This window comes from Cannabis sativa, chromosome X (genome assembly GCF_029168945.1).
Source record: "Cannabis sativa cultivar Pink pepper isolate KNU-18-1 chromosome X, ASM2916894v1, whole genome shotgun sequence".
NCBI classification, from domain to species: Eukaryota; Viridiplantae; Streptophyta; class Magnoliopsida; order Rosales; family Cannabaceae; genus Cannabis; species Cannabis sativa.
The window spans coordinates 80,463,554-80,482,199 of record NC_083610.1 but is presented as its reverse complement, the minus strand read 5'-3'; the positions used below and the strand labels follow the sequence as shown (position 1 = coordinate 80,482,199).

At 28.8% G+C, this 18,646-nt stretch overlaps 1 protein-coding gene and 1 non-coding gene across 2 annotated transcripts; both read left to right on the top strand.

Moving 5' to 3' along the window:
• The first annotated feature begins 1,546 nt into the window (after nucleotides 1–1,546).
• Nucleotides 1,547–1,653, top strand: LOC133032834 (small nucleolar RNA R71). Its single transcript, XR_009685422.1, has one exon. It is a non-coding gene; the product is annotated as a small nucleolar RNA R71 (small nucleolar RNA).
• Nucleotides 1,654–15,858: 14,205 nt separating this feature from the next.
• On the top strand, nucleotides 15,859–18,077 carry LOC115712527 (probable WRKY transcription factor 40). Its single transcript, XM_030640816.2, has 4 exons — nucleotides 15,859–16,037; nucleotides 16,171–16,614; nucleotides 16,729–16,845; nucleotides 17,507–18,077. Exons 1-4 carry the CDS (start codon nucleotides 15,966–15,968, stop codon nucleotides 17,774–17,776), a joined length of 903 nt encoding a protein of 300 aa, XP_030496676.2. The 5' UTR covers nucleotides 15,859–15,965; the 3' UTR covers nucleotides 17,777–18,077.
• The last annotated feature ends 569 nt before the right edge of the window (nucleotides 18,078–18,646 follow it).

The window sequence follows — 18,646 nt, the reverse complement described above, 5'->3', positions numbered from 1 at the left end:
ATGTGTCTTTGTCTCCACCAACTGGTCCACCACATCAATTGCAAAACAGTTGTCACTAGCTGTAGGATAGGTCATTGCTTTGAGTACATTAAATACAACTTCATCTCCTTGTACCCTTAGCTTTAACTCTCCTTTCTGAACATCAATTAGTGCTTTCCCTGTTGCCAAGAAAGGTCTCCCCAGGATGATAGGAACATTACTGTCTTCTTCCATATCCAGAACAATGAAATCAGCTGGGAAGATGAACTTGTCCACCTTTACTAACACATCCTCAATGACTCCTCTAGGGTGAGCTAGCGATCGATCTGCCAATTGAAGAGTTACAGTAGTTGGCTTTGCTTCACCTAGCTGCAATCTTTTGAACACTGACAAGGGCATTAAGTTAATACTGGCTCCCAAATCACATAGTGCATTTATCCCTTCAATCTTACCAATAGTACAAGGAATAGTGAAACTCCCTGGATCTCTGAGTTTTGGAGGGAGTTTCTTCTGTAGAATAGCGCTACACTCTTCAGTTAGAGCCACGGTCTCATAGTCTTCCATCTTCCTCTTCTTTGACAAAATTTCCTTCATAAACTTCACATAACTTGGCATCTGCTCTAGAGCTTCAGCAAAAGGAATGTTAATGTGAAGTCTTTTGAAGACTTCTAGAAACTTGGTGAACTGCTTGTCTAAGCTTGACTTTCTCAGCCTCTGAGGATAGGGTATCTTTACATGATGATCAATACTAATCGGTGGAGACTGTTGTGGTGGTGCTGGGCTATCAGTAGCCTTCTCTGCTGTCGGTGTTGGTGTCGGCACTGGTTGAGCATTTATTTCTACATCTACCTCAACTGGTTGTGGTAACTCAGGCCCATCATACTTCTTACCGCTCCTCAGGGTAATTGCCTTGCAGTTTTCTTTAGGATTAACTTCAGTAGTGCTAGGCAAATTTCCTTGAGGGCGGGTTGCTACCTGAGTTGCTAGCTGGCCCATCTGAGTCCGTGTGTCTTTAATTGAAGATCTAGTTTCGCCATGAATTGGAGCAAGAAATGTACGCAAACTAGAACTTCCACCAGAGGATTGTTGCTGATTAAACTGTTGGTTCTGATTTCTTTGTTGATAGAACCCACTATTTCTTCGGTTGTTATTCTGGTTGAACCCATAATTGTTGTTGTTGTTGTTCTGTGAAAAATTCCCCATGGCCTTAGCTTCATCCATTGGCAAATCATCCACATCTGCTTGGCACTCCGAAAAGTGATGACTTCCTCCACATAACTCACAAACAATTTGGGCTTGCTTAGCTTGCCCTGCAATGATTTTAGTCAATGCCTCAACCTGAGCTGTTAACTTTGTAATGGCATCGACTTCTAACACACCAGCTACCTTCTTGGATTGACTCCTTTCAGTTGGCCACTGCTGGTTGTTTAGAGCCATCTCCTCTAATAGATCATATGCCTCATTAGCACTCTTTCTCATAAAAGCTCCGCCCGCTGCTGCATCTATTAAAGTTCTAGTATTACCAACCAACCCGTTGTAGAAGTTATGAACCAGCATCCACTTCTCTATACCATGATGGGGACACCTCCTGATCAGATCTTTAAACCTCTCCCAAGCCTCATAGAGAGATTCATTATCTTGTTGGCAGAAATTATTGATTTCTCCTCTTAGCTTTGCAGACTTAGCTGGAGGAAAGAACTTTGACAAGAATTTTGTTGCCAGATCATTCCATGTAGCAATAGAATTCGGTGGCAAAGAATTCAACCAACTCTTGGCTCGTTCTCTGAGTGAGAATGGAAACAACCTCAATCTAATAGCATCGTCGCTAACTCCATTAACTTTAAAAGTTTCACAAAGTTCCATGAAGTTAGAGAGATGCAAATTAGGATCTTCAGAAGGGAGACCACCAAACTGAACTGAAGACTGCACCATTTGAAGGATGGCAGGTTTGATCTCGAAGTTGTTTGCATCCACTGCCGGTGGCCTAATACATGACTGCACTCCCGTCAGAGTAGGGAGAATGTAATCTCTCAAGCTACGGCCATTAGCTTGATCTTCCACAGCGCCACCATTATTACGCCCATTGTTCCCAACATTATTGTTCACATTGGCAGCCATGATTTCTGATGTTTCAGCAGTTGCTGAAACTCTTTCTTGCCTCTTGTTCTTTCGATTCTTCCTGCAAGTTTTCTCAATTTCAGGATCAACTGGTAATATGACTGATTGTCCTTGACGGCGCATGCACTTAGGATTCCTGAAATAAATCAAGAAAATATTGCAAGAAAAAGGTTAGAAAAATCAGCAAGAGAAAATATACCAAAGTAGAAGTTAGTATAATTTTATGTAATATTAATCTTTACAATTCCCCGGCAACGGCGCCAAAAACTTGTTGCTATATTTTTAAATGCTACGCAAGTATACGCAATCAAGTAGTAAATCTCACACAGGTGAGGTCGATCCCACAGGGAATTGGATTAAGTACCACTAAATTATACTTATGATTCTATTCGGTAAATCAAAAGCAATTACGGTTTAAAAATAGTAAACTTTGAAAGAAATTCAGAAAACTTAATAACACAGTTTAAAGTTAAGCAAGATGAGACAATAGGGAGGAGAATCCTGTTGTTGTTTAACCAAATTGTTAATGATTAATTACTATCCTATTCTTGGAGTGAATGACAGATTATAAAATAACCTAGCTCCTTTCAGATCTTCTAGGTTCTAAATCACATGTTATCTAATTAATTCCTTAATTAAACTAACATGAAATCAGCATTAAGTAATAATCTACTCGTCACATAAGTCATGCAAATACTTTCGTTTCACATAGAACATCGATTATCTTAATTTTAGCATTCTCAATTCTCACTTTTCAGATTTTGAATTGAGATCATAGAACATGCACAAGGTGATCAATCTTAAACATGAAATTAAGAACAAATTAAGATAATTTCACACACAAGAATTGAGGAATGGTAATTAAACATTAACTAGGCAAAACATTAAACAACAATCATCATCCTCCCTAAATGGGAAATTTAGTTCAGAAACAAATCCATAACCATTCCTATAGCAATATTCAACATAAATAAATTAAAGAGGAATAAAGAAAAGAACTGTTTGAGGATGAATTCTGGATCTTCACTTGAATCTCTACGCTCTTCCTGCCGCTCTCAGCTGTGTTTTAGGGTTCCAAATCGCTCTCCCTGACTTCCAATCGCAGTTTTCTATTTATACTTGAAAATTAGGGTTCGATGGACGAAAATGCCCCTGGTCCGTACGGGATCTCGCCGCGGCCAAGCTTCCTCTCGCCGCGGCGAGAATGTGCCAAATTTAGGCACTCTCTGTTTCTCATAACTCGCCGCGGCGAGCCTCTTCATCGCCGCGGCCAGATATGCAAAAACTCAAAAATTAAGTTTTTCTTCGGCTCAGCACGTCTTTCAATGAATTTCTGCACCCGAGACCTCTTTTACTCCAAAGAACCTGAAAACATAGAAAACAAGCGTAATTCCGTCCCAACACAGCTAAGAATGCACATAAATTGGATCCAAAATATCGGCTAAAAATAGCCTAACACCTGTTTTTTTCCCTTTTTTTTTTGATTGATTGGGACTTGGGCTAAAGTTATTTATTTAATTTTTTATTTTAATGGATGTAAAAGTTATTATTTATTATTTTTAATATTTAATAATTATTATTTTTTGAGATAATTTAATAATTATTATTTTGATGAAAAGGTTGATGGGATGTGTCATAAAAGTGACATGTTTTACTTTTTCTTTTATTTAAATAAATTTAAAAATCACACCCCATGTCTCACTCTTTTTCTTTTATTTAAATAGATTTAAAAATCTCACTCCCATTTCTCACGATTCATCTTCTTCATCATCTTTATCTTCTAGCTTTTCACATAAATCTCACCCCCATGTTCTAATACTCATCTTCTTCTTCAAGTTTTTTTTTCTTCATCTTTACCGTTGTTTTAGTATTGTTTTACTGTTGTTTTTCATGATTTTTATTTTTTTTTCATGTTCAGTTCTTCTTCATCTTCTTTTCTTTTCTTTTTTTTTTATTTTTTTTAAATTTTTTGAAGTTCTTAGTTATGTTTTTTTTTTGAAAATATAAGAGTTAGTGTGGTTTTTTTTTGTTCTAATTTTCTAGAACTTTTCTTGCAAATATAGTGCATTTAGTATTGAGGATGTGCACAACATAGTTAATTTTTGATCATTTTTTTCTTTTTTCTTTTTTTGTTTTAGTATTGTTTTAGTATTGTTTTACTGTTATTTTTCATGATTTATTTATTTGATGCCGATTTCACTGCCCTTGCTCCATCTCGCTGGAATTAATAGGTATTTTCTGGGTGTTCTCGTGTTGTTGTGATGATTATGTCTGTGAGTGTGGAAGATGGAGGCTATAAATACATTTCTTCTTCGTTCTCTTTGGCTATTTTTGTGGTTTTTTTCTTTTGGTTCTCCTATAAATATATTTGACGAGCTCACTCACAAGAGAGTTTTGAGGTGTGTGTTTTTTTTATATTTTTCTAAGTAGTTATATTTGCTTCATTTGTTTTTGTGTTGTTTCAGTGTTGTTTTAGTAGTTTTTTTTATTATAATTTTCTAGGAATAGACTTGCAAATATAGTTGATTTTGCATCTGGTGTTGAGGTTGTGCAGCAGATTGTTTGTTTTTTTTAATCATTTTTTTTCTTTTGTTTTGTTTGATTGTTTTAGTGTTGTTTTACCGTTGTTTTGCCATGATTATTTATTGACGTCGATTTTACTGCTTTTGTTTAATCTTGTCGGAATTAATGGTTATTTTCCGGTGTCCTGGTGTTGTTGTGGTGGTTATGTCTGTGATTGTCAAAGATGGAGGCCTCATACTTTTGTTTTGGTATTGACAGTATAAAAGAAAAAAAAAGGGAGGACAGTATAAATGTTAATTCTGCCGTGTGGCAGTAAAATTGAAAAGTATTACCCCAAATCCAGTATTTTTGTAAAATGCCCTATTGTTGTGTTGAATATTTTAAGTACCAAATAATAACAATGCTATATATGAAACACTTCTTAATGGGTAATACTCATTGATGGGAACTAAAAAAAATTAATAAGGTAATAATCTAATAACATTTTATGGCAAGTTTCTAACAATTATTTTTTAAAAAAAAATTATATTTATTTTTTATAAAATTGAAAATAATAATTACAACTAATAGTTTGAAAAAAATTATAAATTATTTTTAAAAATTAATTAAAATTACTACTTTATTATTTTATGAAATTGTGAGTTTATTAATAATTTATTATTGTAAAACTAAAAATCATTTACATGTACATTAATGTGTTTTTTTTATTAGGAGAATAAGAGCTTGATTGTGGAATCCAATTGTCTTAATAATATTCATACTCTTAAAAATAAAACGCTACAATACTTCTTAGTTCTTACTTAGACTATCATTGTTAGAGAAATATTATTATCATCCAATGATTTTTTTGATATTACCATGCATCATTCTCCTAGAATAACTAATGAGGTGTTGTTCATTATTTATATTTTTAAGATTGGAATATGATAATCTTGTCTAGGGGTCGAATATAATTTTTGTGTTGAAATTCTTGTGTTGGCAATTGCCATTATTCAATAATGTTTATGACACTTTTTTCTTCCTTTATTTTTTTTTGTTAAAATTTTCTTCATTGGTTTTGTTCTTATAGATTTGGTAAGCTCAAGTATTTTAAAAGAATAAAAACATCTAAATAATTGTTAATTATTATAAAATTAAAGATTTTAGGTTTAGAAAAAATCTTATACATTTTATATGTATTACAGTTTAAAGCTTAAAATTATTATTTTTTTTGTTTTCAGTAATGCAATTTAGAATTCTAGTTTGAAGAAATTTTATAAAAAAATAAATATCCACTTTTTTCTTTTTAATCTTTAAAATGATTTTTATTAAAAAAAATAGTTTGTTAGTTTTTTTAGTGTGTTATTTTTTAAATAATAATTCCATTTATAAATTTTTTTATTTCTATTAATAGTTTTATCTATTTTAGGAATATAGAGAATAACAAAATAGGAAATATTAATTTTTTAATATTTAATTAATGATTATAAATATCAACTATTAGATATTTGATCCAATGGTCAAGAATAAAATACCCATACATGGGTAATACCCATTAAGAGCATACCCATATATATAGTTAAATATAAAAAATGGACCCAAATTAATTTTGTGTTTTTTGATTTTTTGTCCAAAAATTAAATTTTAAATAATCTGCATTTTCTTTCATTTTTCTTTTCTAGTTTTCAAGTTTTTTACGATATTTTGTAATGTATTTATAATGATAGATTAAATTTGTGGTTAGGGATGAAGTTTAGTGATAATTAACAATGTTTTGCGTAATGTTTAGCGGTGATATTAGCGATGTATTTGCGATATGAGACTAAAAGACACAAACCACACATCGCTAAATATCGTGAAAATTGGAGTGTGATTAATTTAGCGACATTGCAAAAAATTGGAAAACTAAAAGAAAAAAATGCAAAAAACGAGCGATGGGTTGAGAACTTCAACGACTGGTGGGGATTTCAGGGGTTTCGAATTGATTGAGCTCGTAAATTTTGGGGTTTCAGAGTGGAGAGGGCGAGACTTAGAGAGAGAGAGAAACTATGAGAGACGACAAGAGCTTGTGACTGGGATACTAGGTCTGGCTTCAATGGCAGGGGTTTCTGGGTCGGGATCCAACATTGGAGAGTGAGAGAGTGAGCAAGTTAGAGGGATTTTTTTTTAAAATGTAAGAATATTTCTAATTAGGTGATATATTAAAGACCATACTTTTCATTTAAGTATAATAAATCAAATTTCAAGAATCATACGTGGTGTACGTACAAATTTGTGGAAATTTACATTTTTCTTTAGAATAAGACCGGAGCTTACTTGTACACAATAATATATTATATATATATATGCATGAATTTCTCTGTTAATTAATGAAGACTAATTGGAAATCTTGATGAGTATATAGGAAAAGTCTTGACATGTATCATAAATAATCAAAATTTAATTTCCAACTCCAATTCCGTGTGGATTCTGTGTGCGACGGCTTCATGCATGATCATCGTGTATCATGTCATCATATGATGTAAGAAACCCTATCGTCATATATTTATGAATAGAGTATTGTCATAAAGTACTAGTAGTGCCCAACACTTTTTATAGGTGATACTTTACGATTAGTTAGTGATATTTTTTAAAATATTTTCTTAAGTTATATGAGACCCGCTACTTAATTACATCAATAACAGTATGATACTAAAGATGATATTAAACACCAATAATACATTTTGACAATTTTTTTTTATATGTATTGTCACTTCAATTAATAATTAACTATTGTTTCATGTTTGGCTTTTTTTCACACGAAGTTGCTGAGAAAACACTGCTATACTTTTTTGAAATATTAATTATTTCAAACTTGATAGAGGTCACTACGTAATTTATATATATATATAAATATATATATATATATATATATATATATATATCATGCATCGTAGTCAATTTGATGAATTTTTAATGATGAGTTATTATATATACAACAACAAAGTGCACATAGAGTGTATATATATAGGTGCAATCTTGAATAAGTAATATTAGAAAATTTTTAATTTTTATAATTAATTTTTTATTTTATTAGAAAATTTTCTCATTTTTACATTATATGAGTTAAGATTGGTCCATCAGATAAAAAAAATAATAAAAAAAAAAAATTGACAAAAAAGTGATAAAAAAATTTAAATTTGACTTAAATATTTTTTCATATAAACATATTTTTGATGTGTAAAAAGAAGTATTTTTTGATATTTTCCTTAATTAAGTAGTTAAATTAAACATAGAAATTTAAATTTTTCTTTTATTATTTGCTATCGGACCAAAATCTAATGGTTTAATATTTTTAAAATTAATATTTATAGTTAAATTTGTTTATTATCCATTAATGAGTAATAACCATTAAAAAGTATTCCATATCTATTCTATATAAAGTGTGCCTATATAACTGAATTCTTGGTTTATGAGAAATTCATGGGTGACTTTTTATTTATATTTAATAAAATAATAAAATATTATTTATATTAATAAAATAATAAAATAAAAATAAAACAAATCTCATTAACATTTGAACTGATATTTGAATAAATTATCATTTATTCAAATTAATTTATCTGAGTTTGAGTTTACTGTGCGGCCTATCTAACAAAGATTCTCTCATAACAAAAAGCAAGTAGTGCACCATATTAAATTATCAATTCTACATGACTTACTGCAAACTTCTCTATAAGATCAAGAGAACAAATAGTATATAATTCAATTTAATACTTCAAAAGAGGATTCAACTTGTGAAATTTTTGTCAACTTTCATAAAACAAAAGTTGAGCATAACAAATTAATAATAAAGATTAACATAACAAAGAGTAACACTGATTTTAAAATTAAAATTTAATATTTAGATATTAATGATTAATAATCACACTCAGTAAAAGATTATTTAATTTTAATCACAACAAAAAAAATTAACATGTAACTAAAAATAAGCCATCACTAATATAATTTTAATCACAACCTATCATATAAAAAGCTAAAATTTATGATGACTAAATTGATAAAATACATGTAGTCACTAAAAAATTGTAATTTTTGTTTTCTTAAATGTCATAAATTTATATATAAATGACAGAGAGATAGATAAGAGATAATAAAGAATAATTATTTTTTAAAATTTAATTTTTTTTTTCATATAGTTAAAAAATTAAGTGAGATATTTTATGATATTTATAACTAATTAGATTAGATGACGATTAAGAATACAATCGGTATATAACTCATATTAATTTGTTTTATACCAACTAAGAATTTGATTTAGCTAAGTAGGTAAAAATTAATCCCACTCATAATTCTTCTATTTCTTCTCATTATCTATGTTATTGGTTTTATAATTTATTGAATTTTGGTTTCACTTCTTTTGTTAATTAATTACACTTGTTGGAATCGTTGCTACAATTAATTTGTCCCCGCATATTTTATTTGCTTTAAAGTTTCTATCATCTAAGGTAAGTGTTTTTTTTTATTATTCATGTTTGGTTAATTCGTTCGTTGTAGAAAGATTAGAAAAGCATATGTATATATATATTACATATTATGTATTTTATCCGTCGTATATATACACATATGTGTGTATTTAAATACATATGTGTGTATATACATATATTTTAGTGCTGCCCAATTAATGGATTATATTGCTGCCCAACTAATGGATTATACTGCAGATGTGGAGTTTTAAATAAAAAAAATAATTTTACTTGCCTTTCATAAGTAGATTTTTTTTAATTAAATTAATTATGCACACCATGTCTAATCATCTTAAATGAAAATAAATAACTATTTGCAGGAACACTGCTGCTTTGTCGACACTACCAAATTAAATTTATCAACGAAAAAATGGACAATCCAATTATATGCGAACCCTGCTAGAATAAAAAATACAAAATATAAAAATTATACTATTGTCTCTGTCGATGCAAAGGAAGATTAAAGTCCACCCATGAGTATCATTATTTTTTGTTATCTACAATTTTTAGACAGATATTATCTTCAATTATCAACAATTTAGAGATCAATTTTTAATATTCTTTTGGCAAAATAAAATGCAATCTACTTTTAACATCATGCCCTATACACCTAATCATTGAGGATAATGTTAATACTTTATTATACCACAAAACTTCATTTCTATTTCTCCAAAGGTGGTACACCACTGCACCATACTAATTATTTGCTTCTTAAAACTTGACCAGATCGCTCTTGAAATCGATCTTAATAGCCCATTAACTTGCCGCCATGATGTTCTCCATCCCAGCCACTATTTTATGTCATCTACACAACACTTGCTGTATCAAAAATCAAAGAAAAGATTATTAGGATTTATGCTCTAAAAATAAGTATTTAGTGGATAATATATTAGACAATATATGAAATACAAGTATATATAAGATTGTTAACTCAAAAAAATTTCCTGGTAACGTGGATATCAATGTTTGGCACGTAGCAAGAAGGATGAGATCACAAAGTTGAGTAGACTAGAGTCATAGCAGTCGACCTAGGAGGGGACCCTAGCCCTGCTCCCAGATTGACTTCGGGAGCTCCGGGATGGATGTTCGGACTTCAATAACTTAAATCCAACTCACTATCTTTCAATATTATATACCATGAAGACATGAAGCAATCTAATCCAAATTTTTGGAGCTGAAATTACACGAATTTGCAACTTGGAAGCCAACCTGGGCAACTAAAGTTTCACCCAGCGCCCAAGTTAACATTCCTAACCACGGTTTTAGTTTTTGGGACCGTCTTAGTGCAAATGGGTCAAACTTTGCACTGGGATACCAACTAGACATACCACGGACATATTTGAGATATCAGGATCAGATTCGGAGCAAATTCATTTTTTGAGCACCCGGGGCCCTGATGTCTAGGCACCCCAGTGCATCTTCCAAGTATCAAATCGACGATCCGAATTTTGCATCTTCTTTGTCTTCATCAAAAATAAAGAAATAGATAATTTCAGGGAAGAAATAAGGACCAACGCTTAGATTGACACATAGGGCTGGCCCAACGCCCAGGTAGACATTTTGTCAACTTGGGCCGATTTCAATGATATTTTCTGAGAAATCTTCTCAGCATTTTCTCTATTTTCAGGAAATATTACGATTCAACTATTTTTCGGAACCAAACAAAATTTCTGGAGGGCCATAATTGGGACCTAGCGCACAGGTTGACATATTGTCAACCTGGATTGATTCCAATCAAGTTCACCAAAACGTGTTGAGTATTTTTTTCCTCCTCAAAAATAATGAAGATTCAAACAAACTGAGGGAGAAAACTACAAACCTAAGCCCTTGGAAACGGGGCCCAGCGCCCAGGTTGACCTAGTGCTGGGTCCAGTGCCTAAGTTGACAATCAACCTAGTGCTGAGTATTCTCAAATGCCAAATCTGATTCGATCAATGAATTTAGAATAGTCCAAAACAGAGTAGGAGACCTTGTCCTCAAGTTCAAAAACCTTAAAAGTATCAAAACAGACAATCAAATGACTAATGTCGCCTGATATAGAACCTTGTCCAAAGAACAGTCGCACAAATATAAAGAAATATCGGAGTTAATAATCAAGTCCTCTAACCAACAAAAATGTTGGAAACCCTAAGATCTCTTGAGAGAAATAATAATAATAATAATAATAATAATAATAATAATAATAATAATAATAATAATAAAATTAAAAACTTTTTTTCTTAATGGAAATCTCATTAAAAGTGGGTATAAGCTTGTTCTCCTCAATAATTATCTTCAAATATTTCCATTAGAATCATTGTGAATTACCATTATGGATAAGAACTCCAAATTAATAAAAGGATTAAGGATATTAATTAATTTTCCCCTATCAATTCTTACTCATCTCAAAATTACTACATTAATTATAATTATTCTAATTACAAGCCGAAAGATGAATGAGATTGAGATGGGATTATTATTGTTTATTAATTAGGTGTTCTAGATGGGAGTGGAGGTATAGAGTCCATAATATCTGCACCAAAAGTGTTCACATTATGTAAGAGGTTTCCAAGAAACTTCCCAAACTGTGTTGATATGTCCAATTTCAACTGTGCTATTAAATAAGGGTAACAGCTGTCAACATCTGATTGGGTAGAGTGTCTTGGTGGAAAATTTACTATCAACTAGGTCTTGGTCTTGGTCCTCTTGTGCAGAGTCAAGGACCCAGCATGAGTATCATTATTTTATTAAGTTCAATAAATTTTAAGGATCAATATCTCAATAAATTTCCAATTATCCACAGTATTATCATGCCATCAAGAACTCTTCATTTATTTAGTTACTATTTATATTATTTTATAATTTTATATATTGTTCCACCACTTTGATAGTTGTAAGTATATGATGAGGCAGATTTTTTGACGCTGCACAAAATTGATACGATGTCAATCGAGAAAAAAAAATATAAATTTAAGTATGATATAATACGATATAATTTCACAAATTAGCATAACAACACTAAAAATGTGAACTTAAATGTCACAATATGTAAACATGAATAAACTAACTTGAAAGCACGACACCATAACAAATTTTATATTAATAATAATAAATATGTATTTATTAATTATAAATAATATAATAAAAAAACTAAAATATCATATCTCTATAATTAAACCTATTAGATATTTTAAAACTAAAACTATATATCAATTTATATGCAAAGTGTAGTGACTTGAAAATTTGAGTATTCAAATTCTAATAATTTTATTTATATGATTATTTATAAAATATTGTTGAAATTAAAAAATTATACATATAGTAATTAGTTCATTAATTGTTAAACAAATGTAAGAAAGTAGAGCACAAATCCGATCGAGCCCATATAAGAAAATTAGTTGGCCTATTTAAGAAAAATGGGTCGACCTGATCAATAAAGTATAACATAAATTTGAGCACGACACGAAAATATCAAGTCTTCTACCTTTAAAAATATTGGCATGACATAACACGATATATTACTTCACGACACGACACTACATAACTCATATTTAAAAAAATAAGGAGGAAAAAAATATGGATCGTATGCATTTACAACATGTATACTCTATAAATTTATTTAATATGTATATTATTTTTCTAAATATATTTTATTTAATATAATGATAAATTAATATCCTAAATTATATTTACATTTGTTATATAATATATATTTTCTCATTCTAAATTTGAAGTAAATAATGATAATTCTACGTACGGACTTAAATTTCTGCAAGTATAGATAGAGTAGACACACTAAATTAATAATTTGAAATATTGCTTTGTTGGAGTATGCGTTTATATTATATTAGTATTGTTATTGGGCACTAGTTTAGTACCTTTACATATGTCGTCTTGCGGTTGGTTAATTAGCGATACTTTTTAAAAGTTATTACATTAAACTATATAGGACAGATACTTAATTGGATCAATAGCGATAGTCACATAGGAGGGTGCTAAGCACTACTGTACCTTTTAGCATTTCTCATATTATATAGAGCATATTGCTATAATTAGGCATTTTTCCCAACACCATATCAATATACATTACAAATTTTTTTACTTTTAGTCACAACAAAACTTGTGACTAAAAAAGAAAAAATTGTGACTAATTATAAATCATCATTCTTATGTTGTGACCAGGCCCGGCCCTGGGCATAGGCGGGCTAGGCCTGTGCCTTGGGCCCACTCAGCCCAGGGGCCCAAAATTTTTTTTTTCCTCTTTTAAAATTATACATTTTTTTTACCGATTTTGAAAACTATCACATTTTTTCTAACATAAGGGCCCAAAATTTTTTTTTTCCCTATGGCCCACTTTGTTTCAGGGCCGGCCCTGGTTGTGACTAAAAGATCTGTGGCTAAAGATATTAGTCACAAAAACTACAATTATTGTGACTAAATGTATTTTTAGTCACAATATTTGTTGTGACTAAAATTAAATTAGAGACAATTTGTATATAAATACTATATTTTAGTCATAAATAATATTTTAGTGTGACTAAAAGTTACATTTATTCAAAAAAAAATATATTGTAACTAAAAAATTATCAGTAAATGTAACAAATTTTTATAATGATATATTAAATTATCTAAGACTTCATATTAACTTAAACTAATAGCAATTTACTATTTTTTGTACCACTTAATATTTCTCTATTATATATGTTATATATGAAAAATTTAGTTAATTATTACGAAATATTTTCTGTACTGTACTATGATGACCCTTGAGAAGTACAATTATCAACTGAAGATTCTCAAAGACTTTTTTTTTTTTTTTAAAAAGAAGTCTTACTATGCTGCCACAAGAATTTGAGGACGCGTAAAATGTTTACTAACTAATATTATTAAGTTTCTACATAATATAATATATTAAAAATTTATACAAATTTATATTTTTATAATATTAAATATAATTAAAAATAAAAAAAGTAACAATAAAATTATTAATTTTAATAATTAAAGCACTAAATATAAATTAGAATTCAAATCAAATATCATTTTCTTGTAAACTATGCACGAAATTGTTTCCTAAGTATTTTATCAAATCCTTTATAACTTTCCAAAAGAAAATGAAAATTAATAGTGAAGTAATAAAGTATAGAGTGATCTCTTGATCTCATGAACTCCTTATATAATAATATAACAAAGGAAGAAAGAAACTATATAGTTATAGTTAACAACAAATAATGTTCAAGGAAAAACTTAATTAATTGAATTTTAATTACACTTGGATTTAATTAAAAAAAACTGAATAGAAAAAAGACAAGATGAGAACCAACCAAGTTTGAACAAGTTGGCATATTTATGAGTGTGGGACAGAGAGAGCTATTTATATAATAGTACAATAAAAATAAATAAATAAATTAAGGGCGGCTCATATAATTAGATGAAGCAAATTACTAATGGTGTGGTGACACAGAAACAAAAGAGAAATAAAGTCTAAGGTTAGTTGAAATTAAATTAAAAGCTTTAATTGTTTTCAAAACCGTGTGTAAATTCACTATCATTTATGTTTTTGAGTCAACAATTGACCAAGAAATTCCTTATTCCAACGAAGGTGATTGGATATGAGAGCTTCTACGTCTAGAAAATTATATGAAAAAACATGGAAATCATACTCATTTTTCCACCTTCATAACTCTTAAAAAAAATAAATAGTACACATAGCATTGCTATTGTGTTTAACGATTTAAAATAAGGTGACACCTTTCAATTTAATTTTGGAGAATTATATTTCATATAATATTTTTTAATTTTTTTTTTAAATTTATGATTTGGATTGTTCTGATTGTTTTTACAATAATTTTAATGTGGATTGATATACGAATTTTGGTTGCGATTTAAGTTGCTCTGTTAATTGTTATAGTTTTTATGTGAAATTCTATAAAAATACAAAAAAAAAATACTGTTTTAAAGTGTAAAAATAAAAAACCTCATTTATTTTATACCAATAATATTAATTACACCATATATTGAAATTTCTAACTTTTTTACTTTTATACTGTGAGGCGGAATGTTTTTCAAAAATACTGTGTAAGTTTTATAATGTGTACTGTGTTAAGTTTTTACTGTTGTTTTACGGTTATTTTTTAGTTGTTCCACTGTTGTTTTTAGTTATTATGTTTCGTGTTTCACTGTTGTTTTATAAAAATACAGTATTTTTGAAAAGATTTTCGTGTGATAGTATTTTTGTAAAAATTAACTCAAAATCTAGTATTTTTGTAAATTTCTCTAATACTATAACATGTTGTATGATAATTTTTTTATACTTTTAATATAATCAATAACTAATTTTAAATTATAAGAAATAATATATAGGAAAACATTATGAGTAAATTTATTCTTTAAAAAAAACATTAGAAGTATACAGTGGTACTAAATATAATTAATGACCCTAATTATTGAATTATTGTAAGAAATAATAAAAAAATTAATTTTAAATTCAATCACGCATGAAATAATATAAATAAATAAAGTAATTACCTTATTATATAGAGTATTAATTAATATAATAATAACAGAATTAAGACTAGCTAGGGTTACTTTTATCCTTATACCAAAGTACAAAAAAACAGATTAAAAAATTAATTTTATAAATATATAATAATTAAAGACTAGATACAAATTAGGAGAATGACGTGTTGAATGACTTTTAGGTTATTTCCTCATACTTTCCTTTTTAATTCATATTTATCTATTCTCTTCCCCTATAAATATGACAATCCTTTCTGTGTTTTCCTTTCAATAAAAAAGAAAAAGAAAAGATTTTAATAAATTTTCTTTGTGGGGATCGATCTTCATCATCCAATTATATATATACATTTATATATATATATATTTATGGAGTCAAAGTGGACGAAAAATTCTTTAGATCTCAATCTTAAACCATTTCAGCATGTCACCGAAGTTACTGTGAGTACAAATAATATTAATCATTTCTCATATTAATAATAATATTCATGTATATTATATAATAATCAAATTTGCTAATTTTTTTGAATGATCAACCTCTCATAATGTTTTTTTAAATTAATTAATTAATTAGGATGGTGATGATGATGATGAAGATGTTGAGCATTATAATAATAAGAATGATGATGAAATATTATTGGCTGAAGAGGTAAATAGGATGAGCTCAGAGAATAAGAAGCTTAGTGAAATGTTAAGTGTTATGTGGGAGAATTATAACAAGCTGCAAACCAAAGTGAGAGAGTTGATGATCAACAATAATATTGATCATAATCATAATAATAATTATGAACAATATTATTCATCCTTATTAACACCAAGGAAACGAAAGTTATTATTAGATGGAGAAGAAGATGAAGATTACTACAAGAGCAATATTATTACTACTGATGAAGTTAATAATCAGTACTATTATAATTACTCTCCTAATAAGGAGATTAATTATAAGTCTAAGGTTTCAACCATTTATGTACGAACTGATTCTTCTTCTGATGATCATCATGATCATAATAAGACCCTGGTAAGATTATTATTATTAATCTTCATCTAATTCTAATTACTATTTATTAATTAGTAGATGTAATTAATTTTTAATGGTTTTAATTTAATTATATATATATATTATATAATGAAGGTTGTGAAGGATGGATATCAATGGAGGAAATATGGTCAAAAAGTTACAAGAGATAACCCTTCTCCTAGAGCTTATTTTAAATGCTCTTTTGCACCAAATTGTCCAGTTAAAAAGAAGGTACGTACCTAACTATTATTATTATTATTATTATTATTATTTAATTAGTAATTAGTGTATTATGAGTGTAATTATGTTTTTTAAATACATTTTTCACTAAAATAGGAAGGGAGTCTAAAAAAAATGATATTCTTATAATAGAGAATAGATAGATTGCTATTGGGCATCAGTGGAGCTAGCACCTCTAGACATGTCGCGCTAACGATATTCTCTAAAAATTATTATATTAAACTATATAAGACTAGTTGGACCAATAACAATGTTAACACATAAGAGGATGCTAGGCACTTATAGTGCCTTTTAGCATTTCTCGTTTTTAAATATTATCTTAATCAAAAACATTATTACTTTTTCATTATTTTAATAAATTAATTTATATTTAACAAATTCAATTTAAAAAATACTATCTTTTAACTTTTTTGAAAAAAAATTTACAGTTTGGGCTATTCCGGTAGTTTCTCGTGTGATTTTTATGTAGGTTGTTATGTGAATTTTAGTTACGATTGATGTTGCTCCGTTAGTTGCTATAGGAGTTTTTATGTGAAATACTGTAAAAATACAAAAAAACAAAAAAAAACAAAAAACAAAAAAACTGTTTTGAAGTATAAAATAAAAAAAAAAACTTCCTAATAACTAATAATTAATTAATTAATTTGATCAGGTGCAAAGAAGTGCTGAAGATCCATCTCTGTTGGTGGTTACATATGAAGGAGAGCATATGCATAAGATTAATAGCCACAATATAAAGAAGTCATCCATGGTGAGATCCTTTGCTAATAATTCAACTATAACCCTTGATCATCATGATCATGGCCCAGTTTTGCATCAATTTTTGGTCAACCAAATGGCTTCTTCATTGACAAAGGATTCAAATTTCACAGCCGCTTTAGCTGCTGCGCTATTTCAGGAAAAAAAGTCGATTATTAATTAGACAATAATTAATACATATATATATATTAATTATTACTACTAGCTAGGGTTTATATATATATATAGTATGTTTTACAATTATATAAATGGTAGAGAAAAATGAAATTGGTGCGTGTGTAACGTACCAACTCGACTCGATCGATCTACAGAGGCTTTTTGTCATGTTATTTGAAAGAGGAGATTAGCTATGAATATATAAATATATATTATGTAGGTCCATGTAAATAATATCTACTCAATCCTTTCGGCAAACTTTTGTGAATAAATATTAAAACAAGAATGAGTGTAATTATTTGCGATGATTGTTTGACATTAAATTTTTATTTTTGAAAGTAAACATATATACATGAATTATTGTGTGTACATGTATAACATCTTTGTCTCACTCACATTCACCATCGCCTCAAGGGCTCTCTCTAGATTTGATATTCGAATATTATGGTTCCTGGGTTTTTATTTCAAATCTTGCTATCATGAGTTGTTCGTGGTCAGATCTGAAAGTTTTTTTCATGGATTGTGTCATTGCGAAATCGAAGCAAATAAGTGAAAAATAAGATTTTTTTTTCGTGTGTCAGTTTAAAATCGACACACCGTATTAGAGCATTTTCAATGAAAATGCAAATGCAAAATATAGTTGAATTTATTAAAACTCTACTCTAAGAGCATCTCTAATAGAGATGTAAATAAGTGATGCCATTACAAAAAATTTATTTTTAGTCACAATAAAACTTATGACTAAAAGTGATTTGTAATTAATTATAAATTATCATTCCTACGTTGTGACTAAAAAATCCATGATTAAAAGTATTAGTCATAAAAATCACAATTTATTGTGACTAAATGTATTTTTAGTTACAATACTTGTTGTGAC